Source organism: Artemia sp. Qi Xiang Cuo, chromosome 17 (assembly GCF_049724085.1).
Source record: "Artemia sp. Qi Xiang Cuo chromosome 17, ASM4972408v1, whole genome shotgun sequence".
Taxonomy (NCBI): Eukaryota; Metazoa; Arthropoda; class Branchiopoda; order Anostraca; family Artemiidae; genus Artemia; species Artemia sp. Qi Xiang Cuo.
Genome location: NC_142810.1, coordinates 61,956,861 through 61,977,520, shown reverse-complemented (window position 1 = coordinate 61,977,520; position 20,660 = coordinate 61,956,861). Strand labels below are relative to the sequence as shown.

At 35.9% G+C, this 20,660-nt stretch overlaps 2 protein-coding genes across 2 annotated transcripts in view; one reads left to right on the top strand and one right to left on the bottom strand.

Moving 5' to 3' along the window:
* Window positions 1-20,660, bottom strand: part of LOC148942439 (uncharacterized) — a 199,203-nt gene that overhangs the window by 103,770 nt on the left and 74,773 nt on the right. The gene's annotated exons all lie outside the window — the stretch shown is intronic.
* LOC148942440 (uncharacterized) lies at window positions 58-19,436 on the top strand. The gene is made up of 4 exons (XM_089103599.1): window positions 58-100; window positions 9,152-9,322; window positions 10,962-11,120; window positions 19,033-19,436. Exons 2-4 carry the CDS (start codon window positions 9,220-9,222, stop codon window positions 19,434-19,436), a joined length of 666 nt encoding a protein of 221 aa, XP_088959725.1. The 5' UTR covers window positions 58-100; window positions 9,152-9,219.

Genomic DNA, 20,660 nt, shown 5'->3' with positions numbered 1-20,660 from the left:
TATAGAAAGCGATGTTGTAAGAACATCAAAAAGGGTTAAAGTAGCGAAAGTTACAACATAAAAGGAAAGGATTTAGGATATTTATCTGATCTAGCTAAAAGTAAGGTTTCCGGCAACAACAATTTTAGGGGGGGGAGTGTCAGTTGTCTTGCGTAAGGTACACCATGTTTTCTAGCCGAGTAATGTTGTTTCACTGTTGTGTTTTCATTGTCAGGTTTTCATTCTTGTGTTACAATTATTGTGTTTTCTTCTGGCATTCAGTTCGTTCCGTTTCCCTCCGACTGAGGGTTCCACAACTTGGTACTGAAGTACATTCCATGTCCAAATTAATCCAAATTCTTGGATTTTTACTTTTATTACAAATTTTTGTGATGAATTCTGATTTTTAACGATGATTTATTTTCTACAGGATGCTCGTCAACGTCTCCTGCAGACTTCGAAAGAACTTTTGATGTTACTGGTGTGTCGAGCGGATGTTTCGGGAGGATTCCCTGGAAAAGAACCCAACAGATGGTAACCGACAACTCTCTCGGTACTCAAGCTAGTGAACATACTTGGAAGGTTAAAATCCCCAGGAAAACGCGACCTTGTGTCTCTGCTTCCTTACTTTCTTTGTTTGAAAATAGTAACAAGAATCCGATGTCATTCTCGATGCCGAACCTGGACCTCTGCTTCCCGTTGGAACCCCCAGTTGGAAAGCCTTCAGCGCAAGAATCGTTCCTTTCTGGTGTAGCAAAACCACTGTAGGTTGCTTACCCTTGCTTCCCTATTTACCAACATCCTGTGAAGTCCTAGCCTCTGCCATTAGCATCCGTCAAAAAACTGCAGCGAAGCTTGGAAACAACTACACAGTCATCAGTCAGGATCTAGCTGTTCATGAAATAACCTATCGCCTTCGAAAGTCCCAGCCCGAAAAATTCTCTAATCCAGTTCTCTTATTGGGTGGTTTTCACAAGTTCATGAACTATTTGAAAGCGGTTGAAACTCTCATGGATGGAGCAGGACTAAAAGAAGTTATTGTTACCGCAGAGATTCTCAGGGAAGGTACTGCGAATAAGGTCCTTTCAGGAAAGAACATGTACCAGGCACTCCATGCTCACTTCCAGGTCTACGAAGGAATGAACCCACTCTGGTGGGAGGCATTTGAGAATTGGCTTGAAACATCCTGCTTCGTTTTAGTGCCTTCTACAGTCGAGAAACTTCGAATTCTGATTGATGCAATTGAACGCTTCAAAATTGAAACTACTTCTGACGCATGTAAACAGATAGGAGATGGGTTGGACAGTATTGCTCCGCTTTTCTTGAAGTACAACGAGTCCAGATCTACCATAAGTAACGATGGCCTCTGGATCAACTATTTAGATTTTATCCGTTCCAGAAACGACTATCTTTATGCTGAAACAGCTGCAGACTGGGGATCACACTTAAACGCCACAAAAGAGATGATTCCGATTTTCTTCGCATCGAAGAAATGCTACGCCTGCCAGAAAAAGTGCCAGAAGTTCACAGGGAGTTTGTAAGTGGTAATTTTGTTCTTAGGAAAACAACTGAGTTTATGAATTTGACAAAAAAAAGACAGAAATCGGGTTATGGATTTGGTAGAGTTGTTCGGAAACCCATTCAAGACGACAAGAACAGAGCTGCACAACTTTATGACAGGGGATTCAGCTCCAGAAGCCGTAGCAAATAGTCTGCTGAACCTCCAAGAAATTGGCTTCGAAGCAATGAGCTTGGATCTTGAAGGGACAACCACGAAAGTAAAAGTTGGCATAGTACAAACTTTCGCCTCTGTTGCCAAAAAAGGAAAAGAAAAAGAGCCACAAAAAAACATTTTGGGGAAACTAAGCTGCTTAAACCAGCTCTGCGTCTTGCAAATTCAACACAAACTTCGTCCCTCTGTGAGTTGCTGAAGTACGAGCTACAGCCATATTCGGCCTCACTTGCAGTATTATCATAAAGTCGAAGGGAGCCTCAGCTACGTACTGGTACTAAGTCAACAGTCTTGAACTACATTCTGCAACAGGCTGGCTTGCAGTCATGGCCGAAAATGATTCCACATACGCTTTTTGAAGAATCTCCTCGATCTGACTATATAGTTGTTGTCATGAGTGTCATAAGGTGTTATCGACCAGAACAGAATGACACGCTAGCAGATTTTGGAATAACAGTTTACGATGGGATTCTTTGGAACATACCCAAAGCTTGTCAATCTATCCATTTGGTTGGTGACAGGTATGACGGTCTTAGTGACGATAGAACCCGTGATGACTACTCGTTCAACCTCAAAGAAGCATCAGGCTGTCAAGATAGAAGAGGAGATCCTAGAGGAAATATTTCCAGCCCATTCACTTCCTCCAGCAAAGCTAAAACACTCTGGGACGGGATTCTCAGTAGTCGCTCAGCCAAAGGTCGACTCTTAAAAGGTCTTTTCGTGGTCTGGAAGTACAAAATTTTGACCCATCTGGGGGTTCATCTCGCTGGAGGTTTCGAGAGTTGACATAGAGCTGTTACCGTTACGCCCCAGGGAAGCTCTGTTGGTGACAATCTCTCGTCTTGCCATGAGGAAGCAGACACTCGGGAGTTATACCAAACAGTAGTTGCCGCAAGACGAAAGAGCACACTTGTGATAATACAAGCCGACGATACTGATATCGTCTTACTAGCTGCGTACTACTTCCAGTATCTTGCTAGTCTCGGACTCAAGGAGCTCTGAGTTAAGTTTCCGTCCTATTGCATACCTATTCTTACGGAAGAAACTTGGTGCTTGTGGGTTTCCTAAGACCAAATATGAGACGTATTATATTGTTTTGTATTGTTTCAATTTTTTGCAACTGGGTCTTAGCACAAGCACCATAGACGAAAAGCCCATAGTCAATATGGGGTCTTAAGTGTGATTTATAAAACTGGAGTAAGGTTTTCTCCTTACATCTCCAGGTTGTACAAAGAAGTTTTTTTAGTATAATTGTTTTTCTATAGCATTTTTTTATTGTGTTTGAAATGTGGAGGTGGAAATTAAGTTTTTGGTCAAGCATGAGACCTAGGTAATTAATATGATTATCTTCTGGAATAGTTGTTCCATTTAGAGTTAGTCTTGCATTAACATGATTTCGCTTTCGGTGAAATTGGATTATTTTTGACTTGGTAGGTGCAATCGGTAAATCTGAATGTTGAGAGAATTTTTCAAATTGGAAAAATGACTTTTGCAGCTTTGACTGTGCAATCTCAAAGATGTTGCCAGATGACCATAGTACCAGATCATCAGCATATTGTAGATTCGTGTGGGGGAGGTTCATGTCCCAGAGATACAGTGCAAAAATGAGGCAGCTGAGGGCTGCTCCCTGAGGAAGGCCTTTGGTTATTGTCTTTTGGGGTGAAGAGGCTGAACCTACACAAACAATGAAACTTCGCAATTCTATGAAAGATTTTATAAAAGATACTAGCTTGGGGGGTAGTCTAAGGTTTGCAATTTTAATTAAAAGGATTTGGTGGTTCACATTTTCATATGCCCCTTCCAAAACTAGGAAAGCTGCAACTAGGACATTATTTTTTGAGAATGATTCATTTATTGCATTTGTTTACAATATGAAAGCATCTGTTGTGGAATGGTGTTTCCTGAAGCCAGTTTGAGTGTGAGGGATCATATTATTTTTTTCAACAAACCAGAGGAGTCGGTAATAGATAATTTTCACCATCACAGGAGTAATCATTATGGGCCTATAAGACTGAGAGTTATTTTGGGGTTTATTTTTCTTTAGGATTGGTAAGAGGGACAAACATTTCCAGATATTGGAGAACATAGATGAAGCCCAAGCATGATTATAAAAATTTAGAAGTTCCTGTTTGTATGGATGGGTGAGATTATTTATCCATGTAGGGTGTATATTGTCATAGCTGCCGCTAGTTTTGGTCCTAATATGATGTATTGCATTGTTCATTTCCTGGATTGAAAATGGGCTGGTTATATACTCGGATCCTGGGCGAGGTCGGTAACTTGGGTTCATAGGAATTGGGGGTAAATTGGGGGTATTTTGCTACAATTGTTTGATGTTAGCTTATTAACAAAAAGAGTGGCAAATAGCTTAGCTTTTTCATTATCATTGTCATAATGGGTATTATTATGTATAAGCTCATACAGGAGTGGGTTGGGGGAAGTATTTTTCCCACAGATGTGGCTTATGACTTTATAATTTATAAGACTTTAACAATTATACTTTACGTATAATTGGCTCATGCGTTTCTCTGGAGAGATTATTTGCAAAATTATTCCAGTAGTTATATTTAGCATTTATTATGCTTCTTTTTAAATTAGATTATGCTTGTAATTTATTTAAATATGTAGTAGGTGATGGTTTTTTTTAAGAATGTTCTCCTAGCTGCCTTTTTTGTTCTCCATTTATTTTGGCACTCATTTGTCCACCATGCTCTGGGAATATGTTTAGGGAAGGTTTTCCTGCATGTTATCCTGGGGATAGCATGATTAGCTGTATTTATTGCTAAAGATGCCAAAACTTCAGCATGTTTGTCAGCTGTTGCGTTTGAAATGCATGAATTTTGGGTGAAACTTGTAATTTCATCATTTAGCTTATTTTGGAACATAGGCCAATTTGCTTTAGTGTTGATATAATTGGAGGTATGTAATAGGGTTTCAGCAGGTTCGTTTAGGGAGCAAACTATGGCAAAGTGGTCAGTACATAGACTATCAATTTTATTTATATAAGTTTTACTCAAAATATTTAAAGACACAATTTGTAGGTCAATTGTAGAGAAACTGCCACTTTTTGGTTTGAAATATGTATTCAGGTTTGGAGGGGTAGCAACAGTTAATTCCTTATTATTTGAAGTCATATGCTCAATGAACTTACCAGCTTTATTTGCTGGTTTATTCCCCCACAAAAGGCTAGGGGCATTAAAGTCTCCTCAAATAATAATATTTTTCAACATATTAGAATTATTTATATAGCTGAAGAAATCCATGGCATCTGTAGTTTGGCCATTAGGGTTATAAAAGCTTATTATGTAAGTTTTTGTATTATTCAGCCAAACACTGATACCAATTGCATCAACATCATTTACAAAATCTGGAAAGTTGATACCACAGAATTTTATATTATTATTAACTATCAAAGCTACTCCACCTCCTTTTCTCTCTGATGATCTATCCTTTCTCAGGATAGTGTATCCCAGAGACTTAGTTTGTTGATTTTGGGTTAAATGAGTTTCCTGGAGGCAAGCAATATTGATGGAATTATTATTCATAAAAGATATTAGTTCATTTAACTTATTTTTTGTAATTGATCTTACGTTCCACTGGAGTATTGATATGTGTTGTGTTGTTGTTTTATTTTTCATATGACTTTGTATCAATGTTCAGCTTTGTTAACAGTAGAGCGAGATCTTTTTTTGCTTGAATGAGCATATGATTAGGGATGTAGATTTTTGCCAATTCAGCATTGATTTTTGTTTTCTGTTGTTGTTGTATATTCATGGCCTGAACTGCATTGCAGTTTAGAATGAATAAGCATATATTTGGGGTTTGCATGTTTGGCTGTGCATCCAAATTGTCAATTAAGGGATTAATTCTTGGTAGGTATCTGGTTTGTTGTTTGTTTCATGTTGGGAGGGGGTGCCAGACCGACCTCATCTCACTAGGCAAGGAGGCTTGTTGGCTTGGTGATTCTTTCTGATAGAGATGTGAGCTGGGGGCTTAAAGGATGGTGTTTTGTAAGGAGTACTTGATGCATTGGGAGTGTTTGACTTGGGAGTTTTATTTGATTTCAATATAGGTTTTATTTGGTGCGATTGGGCAGCATTTGCTTCCATAGCTGCAAAAGGGTATGGAATGGCCTTCTCTGTTGCTATTTGGAGTGTTAGTGCTCTTTTCTTATATGCAGGGCATTGTGATTTATTGGTGGATTCATGTGGGGCTTTACAATTGATACATGTAGGCTGAGTGTCGTTTCAAGTTGTCAACTCTTTAGGATGGGAGCCTTTACAATTACTACAGGCTAGGAGAATTTCATTGCATTTACTTGTTGTGTTTCCCTGTTTCAGACACTTCTGACACTGGATAGGCTTTGGCTTGTATTCCTTGTGCGGTTTAATTTGCCCAAATAGGATTAACTTTTCTCGGATATTAATTTTTTCCTTCAGTGTAAATAGGAAAGATCTACTTGTTTTTAATCCATTACAGTTGGGTTTACCCAATTGAGTGACATCCTCTACAGGGATTGTGTTACCAGCCCTATCTGAGAGCCCTTCTTTTAACTCCTGAATTGGTATTTCTAGGGGAACATTACATACTACCATTTTTGTTGGGGACTGTTTTGGGTTCCATTTAGATGAGTTAATTGGGGTATTCAGAAGAGATTTTAGATTAAGTATTATATCAGCTGATTTCTGATCTTGGACAGCTATTAGCAAAGATCCACCACGGTGAATATCAAGGGAAAATATTGATTTTAACATTTTGAAAATTGTAACCCTTATTTTAGTAATCTTTGTTATTTCAAAGGGGTATTTGGAGAAATTTCGAGGTAAATTCCTAAGTTTTGGGAAGGTTAATCTTGGAAAGGAGGAGGGGAAATACTTTTAATTGGGGATGTTTTTTCCTTTTTTTGGAGCTCCTAGAAAGGACCTCTTGAAAGTCCTTATCATCTATAGTGACATTTCTCCAACACTGATCATTGTCCTACTCTCAGAATTTGAGCTTTCATGTGAGCTTCTTGATAGGGAGCTTGACCAGCCAGGATGGGGCAAAAATGGATCAATTTCATTAGTATTTGGGGTGGGATCCGGAGGGACTTTTTTTAGAGGGAGTTCTTTGCATTGCCTTTTTGAATAAGATTTAAGCTAAAAATAAAAGGATAATAGTATGATACCAGACCATCTGCACTCTACAGTGGGGGAAAACTTCACCATCCACAAAATAAAAACCACAGTATGGCCCTGAGGAGGATTTTGAGCACGAGTGGTTCAGTACAGCTATTGATTAATCGAGACAATAATTCACAAGAAACTTATTTTAAAAATTTCTTAAAGTGTTGCTTTTGCTATCCGGCATATTTTTTGGAGGTCCTTTTCGAAATACTTGCTTATTTCTTCTTCTTCATGGTTTGCCACAGGCTGACAAAATCCTCGTTTTTTCACCTCTTTTTATTGTATTATTTGAAAAAAACTACGTTTTCGAAAGAGTTAAAGAGGCTGAGTCACAAGTTCGAACCTTAAAACGAACAGGGATTAGAAGGTACAGTTGGGGGGCTGCCGCCCCCCAAACCTACCGCTTTCGCAGCCTTTAAACAAAATTTTTCTTTTAAACTGAAAGTAAGGAGCAACATTAAAACTTAAAACGAACAGAAATTATACCGTATATGAAAGGGGCTGTGCCCTCCTCAACGCCTCGCTCTTTACGCTGAAGTTTTTATTGTTTAAAAAAAAGAGTTGTGAGAAAGTCAAACTTTAGCGTAAAGAGCGAGGCGTTGAGGAGGGCACAGCCCCTTTCATATACGGAATAATTTCTGTTCGTTTTAAGTTTGAATGTCGCTCCTTACTTTCAGTTAAAAAATTTTTTTTTTTGTTTAAAGGCTTTGAAAGTGTGGGGTTTGGGGTGCGGCAGCCCCCCAACTGTACGTTCTAATCCCTGTACGTTTTAAGGTTCGAACTTGTGACTCAGCCTCTTTAACTCTTTAGAAAACGTAGTTTTTTTCTAATAATTTCTGCACGTTTTTGTACAGTTTATTACTTATTATTGCTTGACTAACTGTTAGATGATTGTGTATTATTCTTTTCTTTCTCGACAGGGTGTTTTAAGGATCGACCTTATAACTCAGCCTCTTTAACTCTTTAAAAAACGTAATTTTTTTCAAATAATTTAAAAAAGAAACTGAGTTTCTTTTTTAAACTTTAAATTCAGTATATAAAAAATTTCCTCTGACGGGGAATCGAACCCGGGTCTTCCGCCTGACAGTCAGGAGTCTCGACCACTGCACCAAAGACACTGCAACCACTGCACCAAAATACAATTGTAATTGTATTTTTAGTATGTGGAATCTATTTTTGACGCAAGCAAATCCCCACAAAACATGATATTTGGTTTTTGGAAAACAGGGAAGGAGTGATCAGATGAAATTTTGAGGATAAGCTCCCAGGCCCCAGGGAAGCTTAACCTCTAAATTTCAGCCCGATCAGACAACGTTAAAGGGGGGCTGTGGTGGGAAAATTTAACATGGGCTCTTATACGAAAACGAGGTTTTTCGTAAATGTAAATTCGGGGGATAATTTTTTCGGTCTTAAAATATCAAAAGGCCCTAACAGGTCAAATTCTGCTTCGAATGAGTCCTCAATCACCCGGATCAGTTGCCAACTGTGGCCTGTAGGTGTGGCTAACAAGAAAAAAATGAGCTTTAAGTGGCTATTTGTTTTTTGGAAAACAGGGAAGGAGTGATCGGATTGATCTGAAATTTCGAGGATAAGCTCCCGGGCCCTGGGAAAACTAGACTTCTAAATTTCAGCCCAATCGGACAAAGCTAAAGGGGGGATTTGCTTGGAGGGTTGAGAATTCCGGCCCACTTTAACCCGTGAAGATAACGTCTGAGGGGGGTGAAATTTTGCACGTTTCTTAGTTTGAGCTTGGGCTATGAAATGCAATTACCGCTGTCTCTCTGTGACCGCTAGGACCGGAAATCGCTTAACATTGTGGTGGGTCGCCTCTTTATAGAGGCACAAGTGTGCCTCCTTGATTTTTCATTTTTTTATTTTATTTCCTCTCTGAGTTTCATTCTATCATACATTAGGAGCTGTCGTGCCCTCAGCAAGAACTGTTGTGTGAAACCAAGATTATTATATAATGTAACTTTTATCATGCTAATTGATTTTGATTGGTAATTTTATATTTTCATTTATCTGGAACCAGTATATAACGTTATTGTTTTGGTGCATATTTAGCTCCAAACGACCGACGCTGGTTTGTGTTTGTTTGGTTCTCTAATGAGTTGCTTTCTGCTTTACTTATAGTTTTGTATCATAAAATGCTTGATTGTACAATGACTAAGCCAAAACATTGTAATACTTTTTGTGGGTATTAAAAGTGTCTTTGATTCTCATTAAATTATTGTCCTCAGATTTCTGAAAAAAAATTTCCATAATTTTTCTTTAGAACTTGAAGATCCTCTACCAAATGATCATAAAAGTCTGTTTGGATGGACTAATCCTATTTTATTGCCTATGGATCGTAGTAATCTTGTGAATGATTTTCAAGACGTGTCTGCCAAGCATGAACCCAATTGCAACCCTCTGAAACTGGAGCCAAATGTTAACGTGGACAGTGGTATGCTTATTGATATTTTTTTTAAATTTGCAGGCCACAGTAGAATATAGAATTTTGAACAGCCTTGGAAAATGTAGTAGGAACTCGAAAAGCATTTTAGTGGATGGTCATGAAGTGAATTGTTTTTAATATAGTGTTTAGTGGTCCCATTTTTGGAACAAATTTATTTCCTAATGGTCCTTGGAGGTTGGAATGGTTGGAATAATCATGTTTATGTCCCAAAGTTTATTCTTGAAAAGAAAGTCAAATAAAGAACTTTTTGGTCTTGTTTAAATCCTTTTCTAACATTCTAGGAATGTCTTATACAATCTATTGTTTTCGGCAAACAGATTAAACTATATAAAGGATGCCAACAATAATAGTGATAGGGTCTTTTTTAAATCTGTCACACGTGGTTTTATTAATAACAGTTAAGATACACATAATAATAACATCAAACTTACATAAAAAAATCAGAAAAGTGATTTATTGTATTTATGAAATTCTTAAAATAGAAGAAGAGAACATAAATATCCAGGAGAAAATTAATGACAAAGTTATAAAACTCTCAAGAAAATTTCAAAAGTAATCATTTTGATAGTCTTAATATTCAATTTGGATTCTTTATGTAACACAAGCTGTGTTTTTCGTCTCCAAAGCACTAGTAAAAACAAGGAAAACAACACTTTTTCTTTTCAAGGAAGGTGAGGGACTGCAAGTCTTCAGTACAGGGTTTTCAACGATGGTGATGTCAATTGTTTAGCCTCTATTACGGTCTTATTTCGCGTCGTCGGTAGCCTCTTTATTGAAACTATTAAAAATATTTTTCAAAAATGAAAATAACTATAGTGCTAAGTTTGAAAAGATGTTAATATAACCCAAATATAACCCAAATTTTATTATTATGATTGAGATGAAGTTTTAGCACAATATAGAACGTTGTCTTTAGTTGAAGAATATTCATAACAATAAAAACCAATCCATAACACATAACAATTCAAAACTATCTTTAACATAACAAAAAAAATTCACAAGTAAAAAAAACAATTCACAACAAATCTGTGTAACAAACTATGTCTTTTAACCAAATAAAATCATATTTGACATAATTTGATCAGTTAAAATTGAATTTTTTTTTGTACAGGGACCCACATAATTTAGTATTGAAATCTTACCTGTATGGAGTTCTAAACCTGAGTTTTTATTACATTTCGCAGCTTCTTTTGAGAGAGATGGTGCTAGTTTCTGTTAATTGCTAGATGGGAATCTATTCTTGGCTTGTGTAGTTGGAAGTGGTTCTTTGGCTGTTAATTGAGCCAATAGCTCAGTGAGATTGCTACTTCATCATTCAAGAGCAGCTGAAAACCTACGATAAATAATTTCGACTAAGGTGAATGGTGGTCATTCCATTCCTATGCCGCTCTTTTTGGAATTACTTAAATTCTTTCCTGCTATAAACTTTTGCAATTAAAATAAACCAAAATAAAAGTCACCATTCGTGCCAAACACTATAGTCACCTAAGTGTTAACTAGTCAGAAACGACTAGTTTCTCTATCTAAACAGATTTTTTCAAAATTTTTTAAGTAACACTTCATTATTTAAGCAACAAATTTATTTATTATAAGCATTTTTATGTGATTTCTATTGTAACTTTCGTAGAACCTATAGATGAATCCTCAAACAACGATAAACATATTTTTACTTTATCATCAATGGAACACGAAGACATTCTTTTGGCTAGTTCTCCTGGCATATCTGCAGATTGCAAACCTAATTCTGGTCATCTTAAACTGGAGTCACAAAGTGATGAGGACACAGGTATGTTGAGCTTCTTGTGTATATTTCGGTGTCCAAAATAATAAAAAGTATCACTTCCTTTGGAATTGTGGTGGGGCGTCAAAGTTATATGTTTGCTGCATCTTGTCCCGGATATTTTCTTAACAATTGTCCCGGATATTTTTAGTTATTAGGATATTAAATTTTGTATCCGAATTAAATTTTTGAATAAAATGACAAATATACCTTTATTTGGAACTTTTTTCTAACTTTTGTAACTCATTACAACTTTTTTCTTGTTTTAAAAATATTAGATATTTTCTTTTGTTTCTGGTTCAAGGATGTAGACGTATGTACAAATTGTATGGTATTTGTTAGAATACCATACTATTAGTGTGGTATCTTTTTAAGTTTTAAGTAATTTCATGCTCAACTCTAGCTTATGAATTTATGTAATTATAAGAGAATACTTCTCCTATTTTTACAATAGTAAAGGAATGAAAAATTCGTAGAATGACAAGAATAATGCGCCAAATTAGATTCTTTAAATTTTTGACCAATTTAAGATTTCTTAACATAAAATTTTAAATATTGATTAAAGCTAAAACTATTAGAGCCGAATTTTGTGCCAAATGAAAAAAAACCTATAAGAATGTATCACTTAAGTAATGTGAATAATATTTTACTTCCCTATTTATTTTGAGCGTTTTTATCTTATTTTAGTATTACCTGTTTCATATAATTGAAGAAGTCGTACTGAAAAAAAGATACTTTAATTATTATATTTTCGATAACAAGAAATGTCTTTATTGTTCACAAAAAAATACTTCAACGCATTTATGGTGGTAAACAGAAGAACATTATCACATCCGATACCTACTAGGGCTAAGATTGCCAGTATTCAGTACTAAATCAATGCAGTTCTTGGATATCACACTGTAGCGACACTTTTAGACATACTCATATTTACTTAAGCCCATGCGCCACCTCAAGCTTAAGACTTGCTATTTCATTACAAGCTTAAGGTTTTAAATTTAAGAATGTTTTTGCAAAAAATGGTTGTTCTGCTCTCTATTGAGAAAAAAAAATCAAGGATTCGTTGAATCACAAGAATAATTTCTCAAATTGGCTCTTTCAAATCTATCACCAAGGCAAAATCCTTGAAAACAAAATATATATTGATTAATTAGGTTTAAAAGTGTTAAAAAGCCGAATTGAGTGTCCAATAAATAGTAATTTATTTTGAGTGATTTACATTATTTCAGTTTTCCTCCTTGCAGATAACCCAAGAACCCACACTGTACAAAAAAGTTTCGAATGTGATATGTGCAGGAAATGTTTTGCTACAAATTTCAGTTTAATTCGTCATCAAAGAACGCATACTGGAAAAAAACCTTTCAAATGTGCCAAATGTGATAAAACATTCTCCCACAAATCCACCCTATTTTATCATCAAAGAGTTCATACTGTAGAAAAACCTTTCCAATGCAACATATGCTATAAAAAATTTGGTCTAAAATCAACCCTATGGGATCATCAAAGAGTTCACACTGGAGAAAAACCTTTCAAATGTGACATGTGTGATAAAATGTTCCACCACAAATCCGCCCTAACTTATCATCAAAGAGTTCATACTGGAGAAAAACCTTTCAAATGCGACATTTGCGATAAAACATTCAATCAAAAATCCCACGTATCTTCTCATCAAAGAAATCATACATGAAAGTAACCTTGCTAATGTTGTATATGCAGGAAATATTTTACCACAAATTCCAATTTACTTGATCATCAAAGAACGCATACTGGGAGAAATCTTTCGAACGTGATATGTGTAAGAAATGTTTTACTGTTTTTTTTTAGTTTATATATTCATCAAAGTACTCATAGAGGGAGAAAATCCTTTCAAGAGTGAAATAATTGACAAAGGTTTTACTTCAAGTTACAATTTTTCTCGTCAATGAAGATATCTCCCTGGAAAAAACACGCATTTAAGAGTGATGTATCTATGGAATGTTTTACTTTTAATTCCCAATTAATTTGCCACCATAGAACTCTTGCTGAGAGAAAAGCCCTTGTTTAACTCAATGTGTAAAGGTGTTATGTCCAGTGTCAAAGATCTATTGTCAAAGATTTATTATGCTTAGACTCTTTGTAATTTCAAAGTTATGTATGCTAACGTCAAAGTTATCGAAGGCATCATGCTGGTAAAAAGTTTCCGTGTCCTGCTTTCGTTGACAAACACATTTTCTCTATTTGCAATAGAGAAAATGTGTTTTGTGTTTTGTTTATTTGACTGCCTGCTTTTTATTGTTAAATTGACTAACAACAGAAATTTTATCTTATAGCCTATACTATAAAGAAACAAAACATTTCTACTAACGTAAGTGAATTCACTGAGAACATTTTTGTTATGTTTTTTTTTACTGAACGTCTGAAACATATTTTGATTAGGTAAGAATGTTAGCAGTTTTGTTTCTGTACTTTGAACCCAGGAGCACACTACACCAATATCTCCAGGAAAGGTCATAGTTTAAAGTGAAATTCGGTAGCCTATCCCTAAGCTTTGTGTTGACTCTTGGAGAAATCGTATTTATGCAGTCATAGAATATATTTGTGAGCTTTGGTTTCAACTTAAGTTGTATTTATGACACAGAGTTTTATTTCATATATATGAAATTCTTTATTAGAAAGTATTTTTCACGTCTATTTTTCCAGAGCGTCTGGAGAACAGAGGCCAGTAAATGTTAATTTGGTATACTTAAATCAAGTATAGCTTATTTTGTCTCTTGCTCTTGACTAGTAAGTATAACACATATGGTGTTCGAAGATGTTCATGGTGTCCAGCTTAAAATATAATTACCCAATATCCAATAAATATATAATTTAGAAAAACAAATCTTTCTTCTGGTGTTTCTAAATATTTTAATTATCTTTGGCTTCAGTTTCAGTTTGTTAGTCCCTGGGACTTTTTCTTTGTAAAAATAACAAATCATCTTATTAGATAACTGCCTTAAGGTTTTCTTATGTTTTGCTTTTGATTGCAAAGTTTTCATTAAGACCCCACCCCTTTTTTGGGAAGTATAACTTATTATTATGCGTTTGAGCCGATACAATTATGCGTTAATTCCTTTTGGTATTTAACCTTGAAACTAATAAGCCATATACTTTGTTCGTGCATTAATTGCAAAAAGAAAAATGTTAAAATAGAATTTAGTTTTTTATGTCGTTCTTTGCCTATGGTATGTGATCATAAAATATTTAATACAAAACATATAAACCATCTTTAACGTTAACCGTTTATTTGAATGTTGATTAGGAAATTTATGATGCATAAGAAGATTGTAAGACGGCACGAGACCGTCAAGGTCCAAGCCGGAGGAGCTGATCTCCGTTTCGTGGCCCTAGGGCCAGGAAGTGCAATGGGGGGTTTGAGCCATCCTGTGCTTTCGCACACCCTTCCTGCTGGCAAATGAGCATTTAGCGATAAGAAGGTTGCCAAATACTCAAAATTTTGGTGACACTTCTATCAAACAGTTCGTGGTAACGAACTGTAATTAAGGAGTGACCCGGCTCAATGGTAACCGAAGCTCTAGAAAACGGGTTTATGATACCAATAGATACATCAAAAGAATAAGATTTCAATGCTGATTTCAAATATATAACTTTCATCAAGTTTAGTGCTACCCATCAAAAGTTACGCGCCTGAGAAAATTTGGCTGATTTTCAAAAAACGGGGGAAAGACCCCCTAAAAGTTATAGAACCTTGATGAAAATGACAACATCATATTTAGCGTATCACAGAACCCTACTGTAGAGGTTTCAAGCACCTATCTACTAAAATGTGGAATTTGGCATTTTCTGCCAGAAGAAAGATCACGGATGCGTGTTTATTTGTTTTTTTTTGTTTTTTTTTTTCCCCAGGGGTGATCCTATCGACCCAGTGGTCCTAGAATATCGTGGGAGGGCTCATTGGAACGGAAAGTAAAAGTTCTAGTGCCCTTTTTAAGTGACCAAAAAAAATGGATGGCAACTAGGCCCCCTCCCACGCTTATTTTTTTCCCAAAGTCACCCGATCAAAATTTTGAGATAGCCATTTTGTTCAGCATGATCGAAAATATGATAAATATGTCTTTTAGGATGACTTAATCCCCCGAAGTCCCCAGGGGGAGGGCTAAAAGTTATGAAGTTTACCCAATGTTAACATATAGAATTGTTTATTGGGAAGTTTACAGAAGTTTTCAGGTGGTTTTTTTTCTGTTTGGGGGAGGGAAGGGTGGGCCGGGGGTTATGTTGGAGGATCTGTCCATGAAGGAAGTTTTCATGGGGGAAGGGAAATTGCCATGAAGGGGGTGCCAAACTTGCCAGCATTATTTATTGGTTATTGGGAAGTATACAGACATTTTCAGGAAGAATTTTTTTCTGGAGGGGGGGGGGCTAGAGGAGGGGGTTACTCTGGAGAATCTTTCCGTGGAGGATGTTTTTTTGGGGTAAGGGACATTTCTATGAAGGGGGCGCCGGATTTCCAAGCATTATTTAAAAAACGAATCAGAAATTATGGGCATTTTTTTGTGGGCATTATTTAATTTAATTAGGGGCATTATTTAAAATTAAATTATGGGCATTATTTAATTAATTTAATTAATTAAAATTAAATTATGGGTATTATTTTTTATGGGCATGACATAGTAGAACAGAAGAGATGGATAAACTTTGTATAATAAAAACAGATATAAACAGTTCGCGATAACGAACTGTAAATGAGGAGCGACCCGCTTCAAAAGTAACCGACACGCCTCGCTCTTTAAGCTAAAGTTTGACTCTGTCTCACAACTTTGTTTTTTATAACAATAAAAAACTTTAGCGTAAAGAGCGAGGCGTTGAGGATGGGACAACCCCTTTCATATACGGAACAATTCCTGTTCGTTTTAAGTTTTATTGTCGCTCCTTACTTTCAGTTTAAAAAACTTGTTTTTTTTTATTTAATCACCAGTAGGATCTAACTGCGCAAAGGAGGATGTCTTGTGGTTTTAATCAAAAGGCACTGTCTTAATTTTCCAGATATTTTTGATTTCGGTAGGCTATCCCTGGTATCCAAAATTATCCTTGATTAAATATAATTTGTAAAACTAGGGTTTTCTCGGTTTATTCTCTTGCTAAAAGATAAACATATCACATTATGCTTTATTTATATGCTTTCCAAAATGTATTACTTGCAACCCTCACAAATGTGAGGGACACTAATGCGAAGACCTAGGGCTGGGGAGATCTTAATCTACACAAAATTTTCGCCTTGTGGTGCAGGGTCCAAAACTTTTTTTTTTTTTTTTTTTTTTGTATAGGTTCATTAAAAATGAAACTTAAATACTACAAAAGAAAGTTTCCCCAGTAAATCTAAAACATTTGAAGATCATTGCTTAAGCTAAGGTAAAATAACTGCTTATTATGAAGAAAAGGGGTACTAGAGAGCCAAAAAATAAGGCTTAAAATTTTGATAATTTGTTTGAGACTTAAATGTGTGAGTCCCTGACCAATTGGAAACCTAGTACAGAAAAAAAAATCAGGAATAATCCCTAGAAAAGGCAATAATCCTATTTTATTGTGTAGTCTAAACTTTGACCCTAAAGTCCCTGGGTTAAGATGACCCAGAGTAAATAGTATATTCGTTTCCCTCAAATTTAGCCTAATCTTTTCTTTGTACGCCTTAAAACTTGTCTGTCTTATGAGGTAAACGAGCTCTCGTATACCAAATAATAAATTAGGGGAACGGGCCACTGAAACTGGGATTAGAATTTTCTTTTTTTTGGAAAACCCAAAAATCAAGGGAACCATAATTGTTGAAAAAATTATTTGCCTTAAAACCTGATCAATAGGAAAGCCAATAAACTTCTCTTCTGAACAGACTAAGACTTAAAGTTGTAATTTCGTGAGGAAAGTTGACCCTAATGCTTATGACAATTTGTTTTCTGAGACACTGTTTTATGTAGGAAGCAGAGGTTTTAAGCACGTTGTAGTATGTTTTAAGCAGGTTTTGTAGCATGTTGGTTTTAAAATATCCAAGTATTGTTGCCTGGGCTGAGGAGATCACATATTTTCTATGGAACTGTAGGATGTTTTGAGGGGGGTGAGAAATAGGCTAAAAACTTTTAGTTTTCTTTGTACGCCTTAAAACTGATCCGTCATATGAGGTAAACGAGCCTTCGTACACCAAATAATAAATTCGGGGAACGGGCCCTTCAAAACTGGGATTAGAAGTTTTTTTCTTTTTTTTTGGAAATCCAAGAATCAAGGGGACCATAATTGTCGAAAAAATTATTCGCCTTAAAACCGAACCAATATAAGAGTCAATAAACTTCTCTTCTGAAGAGACTAAGAATTAAAGTCGAAGTTTCCTTAGGAAAGTTGACCCTAATGCATATGAAATTTTTTTTTTTTTTAGGCCCTGTTTCATCTAGGAAATGAGGGAAAAGCAGAGCAATCTTATATTGGCTTTAAAATGTCAAGTATTGTTGCCTTGGCTAAGGAGATCACATCATTTTTCTGGAACGGTAAGATGTTTTGAGGGGGTGAGAAATAGGCTAAAAAGCTTTAGTGTTTAATCAATCTTAAGTTTAAAATCGTAATCCCTTTGGCCAAGGAGAAAGTCAACCCTGTTCAACTCAAACGAGTTAATTGAGCCCTCAGTCGACATCATCCCTGTCTATTTCAACACCCTTAAACTAACCTCTCAGATAAAATAAAATAAACCAAAATAAAAGTCACCATTCGTGCCAAACACCATAGTCACCTAAGGGCTGACTAGTCAGAAACGACTAGTTTTTCTCTCTAACCAGATTTTTTTTTAACTTTTTAAGTAACACTTCATTATTTAAGCAACAAATTTAATTATTATAAGCATTTTTATGTGATTTCTATTGTAACTTTCGTATAACCTAAAGATGAATCCTCAAACGACGATAAACATATTTTTACTTTATCATCAATGGAACACGAAGACATTCTTTGGGCTAGTTTTCCTGGCATATCTTCAGATTGCAAACCTAATTCTTGTCATCTTAAACTGGAGTCACAAAGTGATGAGGACAAAGGTATGTTTGAAGTATCTTGAGCTTCTTGTGTATATCGTTTAGGCCACCCCTGACAAAGTTTTTGTGGTCAATTAATTTTTATGCGAATTTTATAAGGGTGCAAATTTTACAGAATAAAATTGTTCGATTGTTATGAGATTATGTTGATGGCTTTAATAGCAAAGTATTTTATTTCAAGCGTTTGAGTGCTTATTGTCGGACAAATTCATGATTACCAAACCGAAATTTTTGCGTATCAGTGGCATTCCGGGAGCTGGGTGTATCGGCTTATTTAAAAATATATTAAATAGGTATTTTCTGAATGAAGGAATGTAGTTTATTTATGAAAAAGCTATAGTGGGAGTATATTTATTTTGTTTTTAATCAATGAATAATTTGTTGAAAGTCAAAGGATTGCAGCATTCTTTTATCAGACGCAATATTGCCCTCCCATGATGGTTGATATAAGCAATATTTATTAATATGCTGTTTGCAAATAATTTAGTCACTTAGTCAGTACTGAATTAATGCAGTTCTTGGATGTCATACTGTAGCGACACTTTTTAGACAAATTCATATTTATGTAGACACATGCACAACCGCAAGCTGAAGAATTTCAATTATTTTACAAGCTTAAGGTTGTAAAATTGAGATTGTATTTGCAAAAAGAGATTGTTCTGCTCTTTATCTAAAAAAATAGATAAATAAAGGATTCATTGAATCACAAGAATAATGCCTCAAATTTGCTCTTTTAAATTTGACACCAAAGGCAAGATTCATTAAAGCCAAATATATAGTGACAAATTAAGGGTAAAAGTGTTAAAACCAGAATTGAGTATTAAATAAAAAGTAATTTATTTTGAGTGAACTTAACATTATTTCTGTTTTAGATACCCCAAGAACCTACACTGGAAAGAAACCTTTCGAATGTGATATGTGCAGGAAATGTTTTTCTACAAATTCCAAACTAATTCGTCATCAAAGAACGCATACTGGAGAAAAACCTTTTGAATGTGATATATGTGAAAAAACATTCAACGAATCATCCAACCTATCTTCTCATCGAAGAAATCACACTGGAGAAAAACCTTTCAAATACGACATTTGTGATAAAATATTCAACAAAAAACGCAAATTTCATCTCATCGAAGAACTCATACTGGAGAAAAACCTTTCAAATGTGACATGTGTGAGAAAACATTCGGCCAAAAAATCACCCTATCTAATCATGGAAGAATTCATACTGGAGAAAAACATTTCAAATGCTACATGTGTGAGAAAACATTCGGACTAAAATCGACCCTATCTTCTCATGAAAGAATTCATACTGGAGAAGAACCTTTCAAATGCGACATATGAGATAAAACATTCGGTCAAAAAACGTCCCTATCATCTCATCGAAGAACTCATACTGGAGAAAAACCTTTCAAATGTGATATATGTGAAAAAACATTCAACGAATCATCCAACCTATCTTCGCAGACAGGGGCAGATGGTCTGAGTACACTCCGTCAAGTCCTACCTGTACGGTAGGTAGCTCAACATTTTAACTAACAGCGTGATCGATGTTAGACACAGACTGAGAGACACTTATAAAAGAATATTGCTTGTTTTTCGTGGCTAGCTTGGATCCATTAGGAAGCGAACTTAGAAGCACTTGGGCACGAGAGTTGCTACTGTCTTCAATGTTACAGTTAAAGTCCCCCAAAATCACTAATGGTAAGCCCTCCCTTAGTACTTTCTTTATAGAGTTTCCGAGTTTCTTGCAAGCGACAGCAAACTTTTGCTCCGAAACGATATTATTGTAATTAGTAGGCAAGTAAACATTAGCTACAATGAAATCCCCACACTGAATAAGCTGGATGTGTTCACTTTGCTGGAGACATGCAGGGGGGAGGGGACCAGATTTAGAGATTATAGCAAGCCCTCCTGAAGGACATCCGTGGTTGCCAAATTTGCGTGCTGGCTGTATAATATAATGATGATCTGAAGAAAATTTTAGCAAGTTGACACTGGCATCCGTGAGAAAATGTTCTTGGAGGCAAATAAGATCATATTTCGTGGATAGATCACTAAGAAATGGCAATTTTTCCAGCACTTTACCACTCATATTCCAAAAGTACACCTTGCAGCCCATTAAGATACAGGAGGCATAGACGGCTGTGCTTGACTAAGTGGGCATGAGGCGTGGTGGCAATTGTGCTTTTTTGAGCTACAATTTAAACGCATTCGGGGCTTTTTACACGGGCTAACTCTTGAAGACATCTGAACAGTGCCGCCACAGTGTGAGCACTTTTCTTGTTGGTTGCAGTTGGCAGCGATATGTCCAACACTGTGACATTTAAAGCAGCGTCGGGGCAAGAACCGGAACTCATCAACCCTGAATAGCTCAAGGTAGATCTTAAGGGGATTGGCAATAGCATTTTCCAGATCAGCGCGACTCGGGTAATATAATTTGAAGGCTCAGACACTTTACTTAATTGTTCGGAGAACGTATCCGTAGCTAGCTTGATTTTTC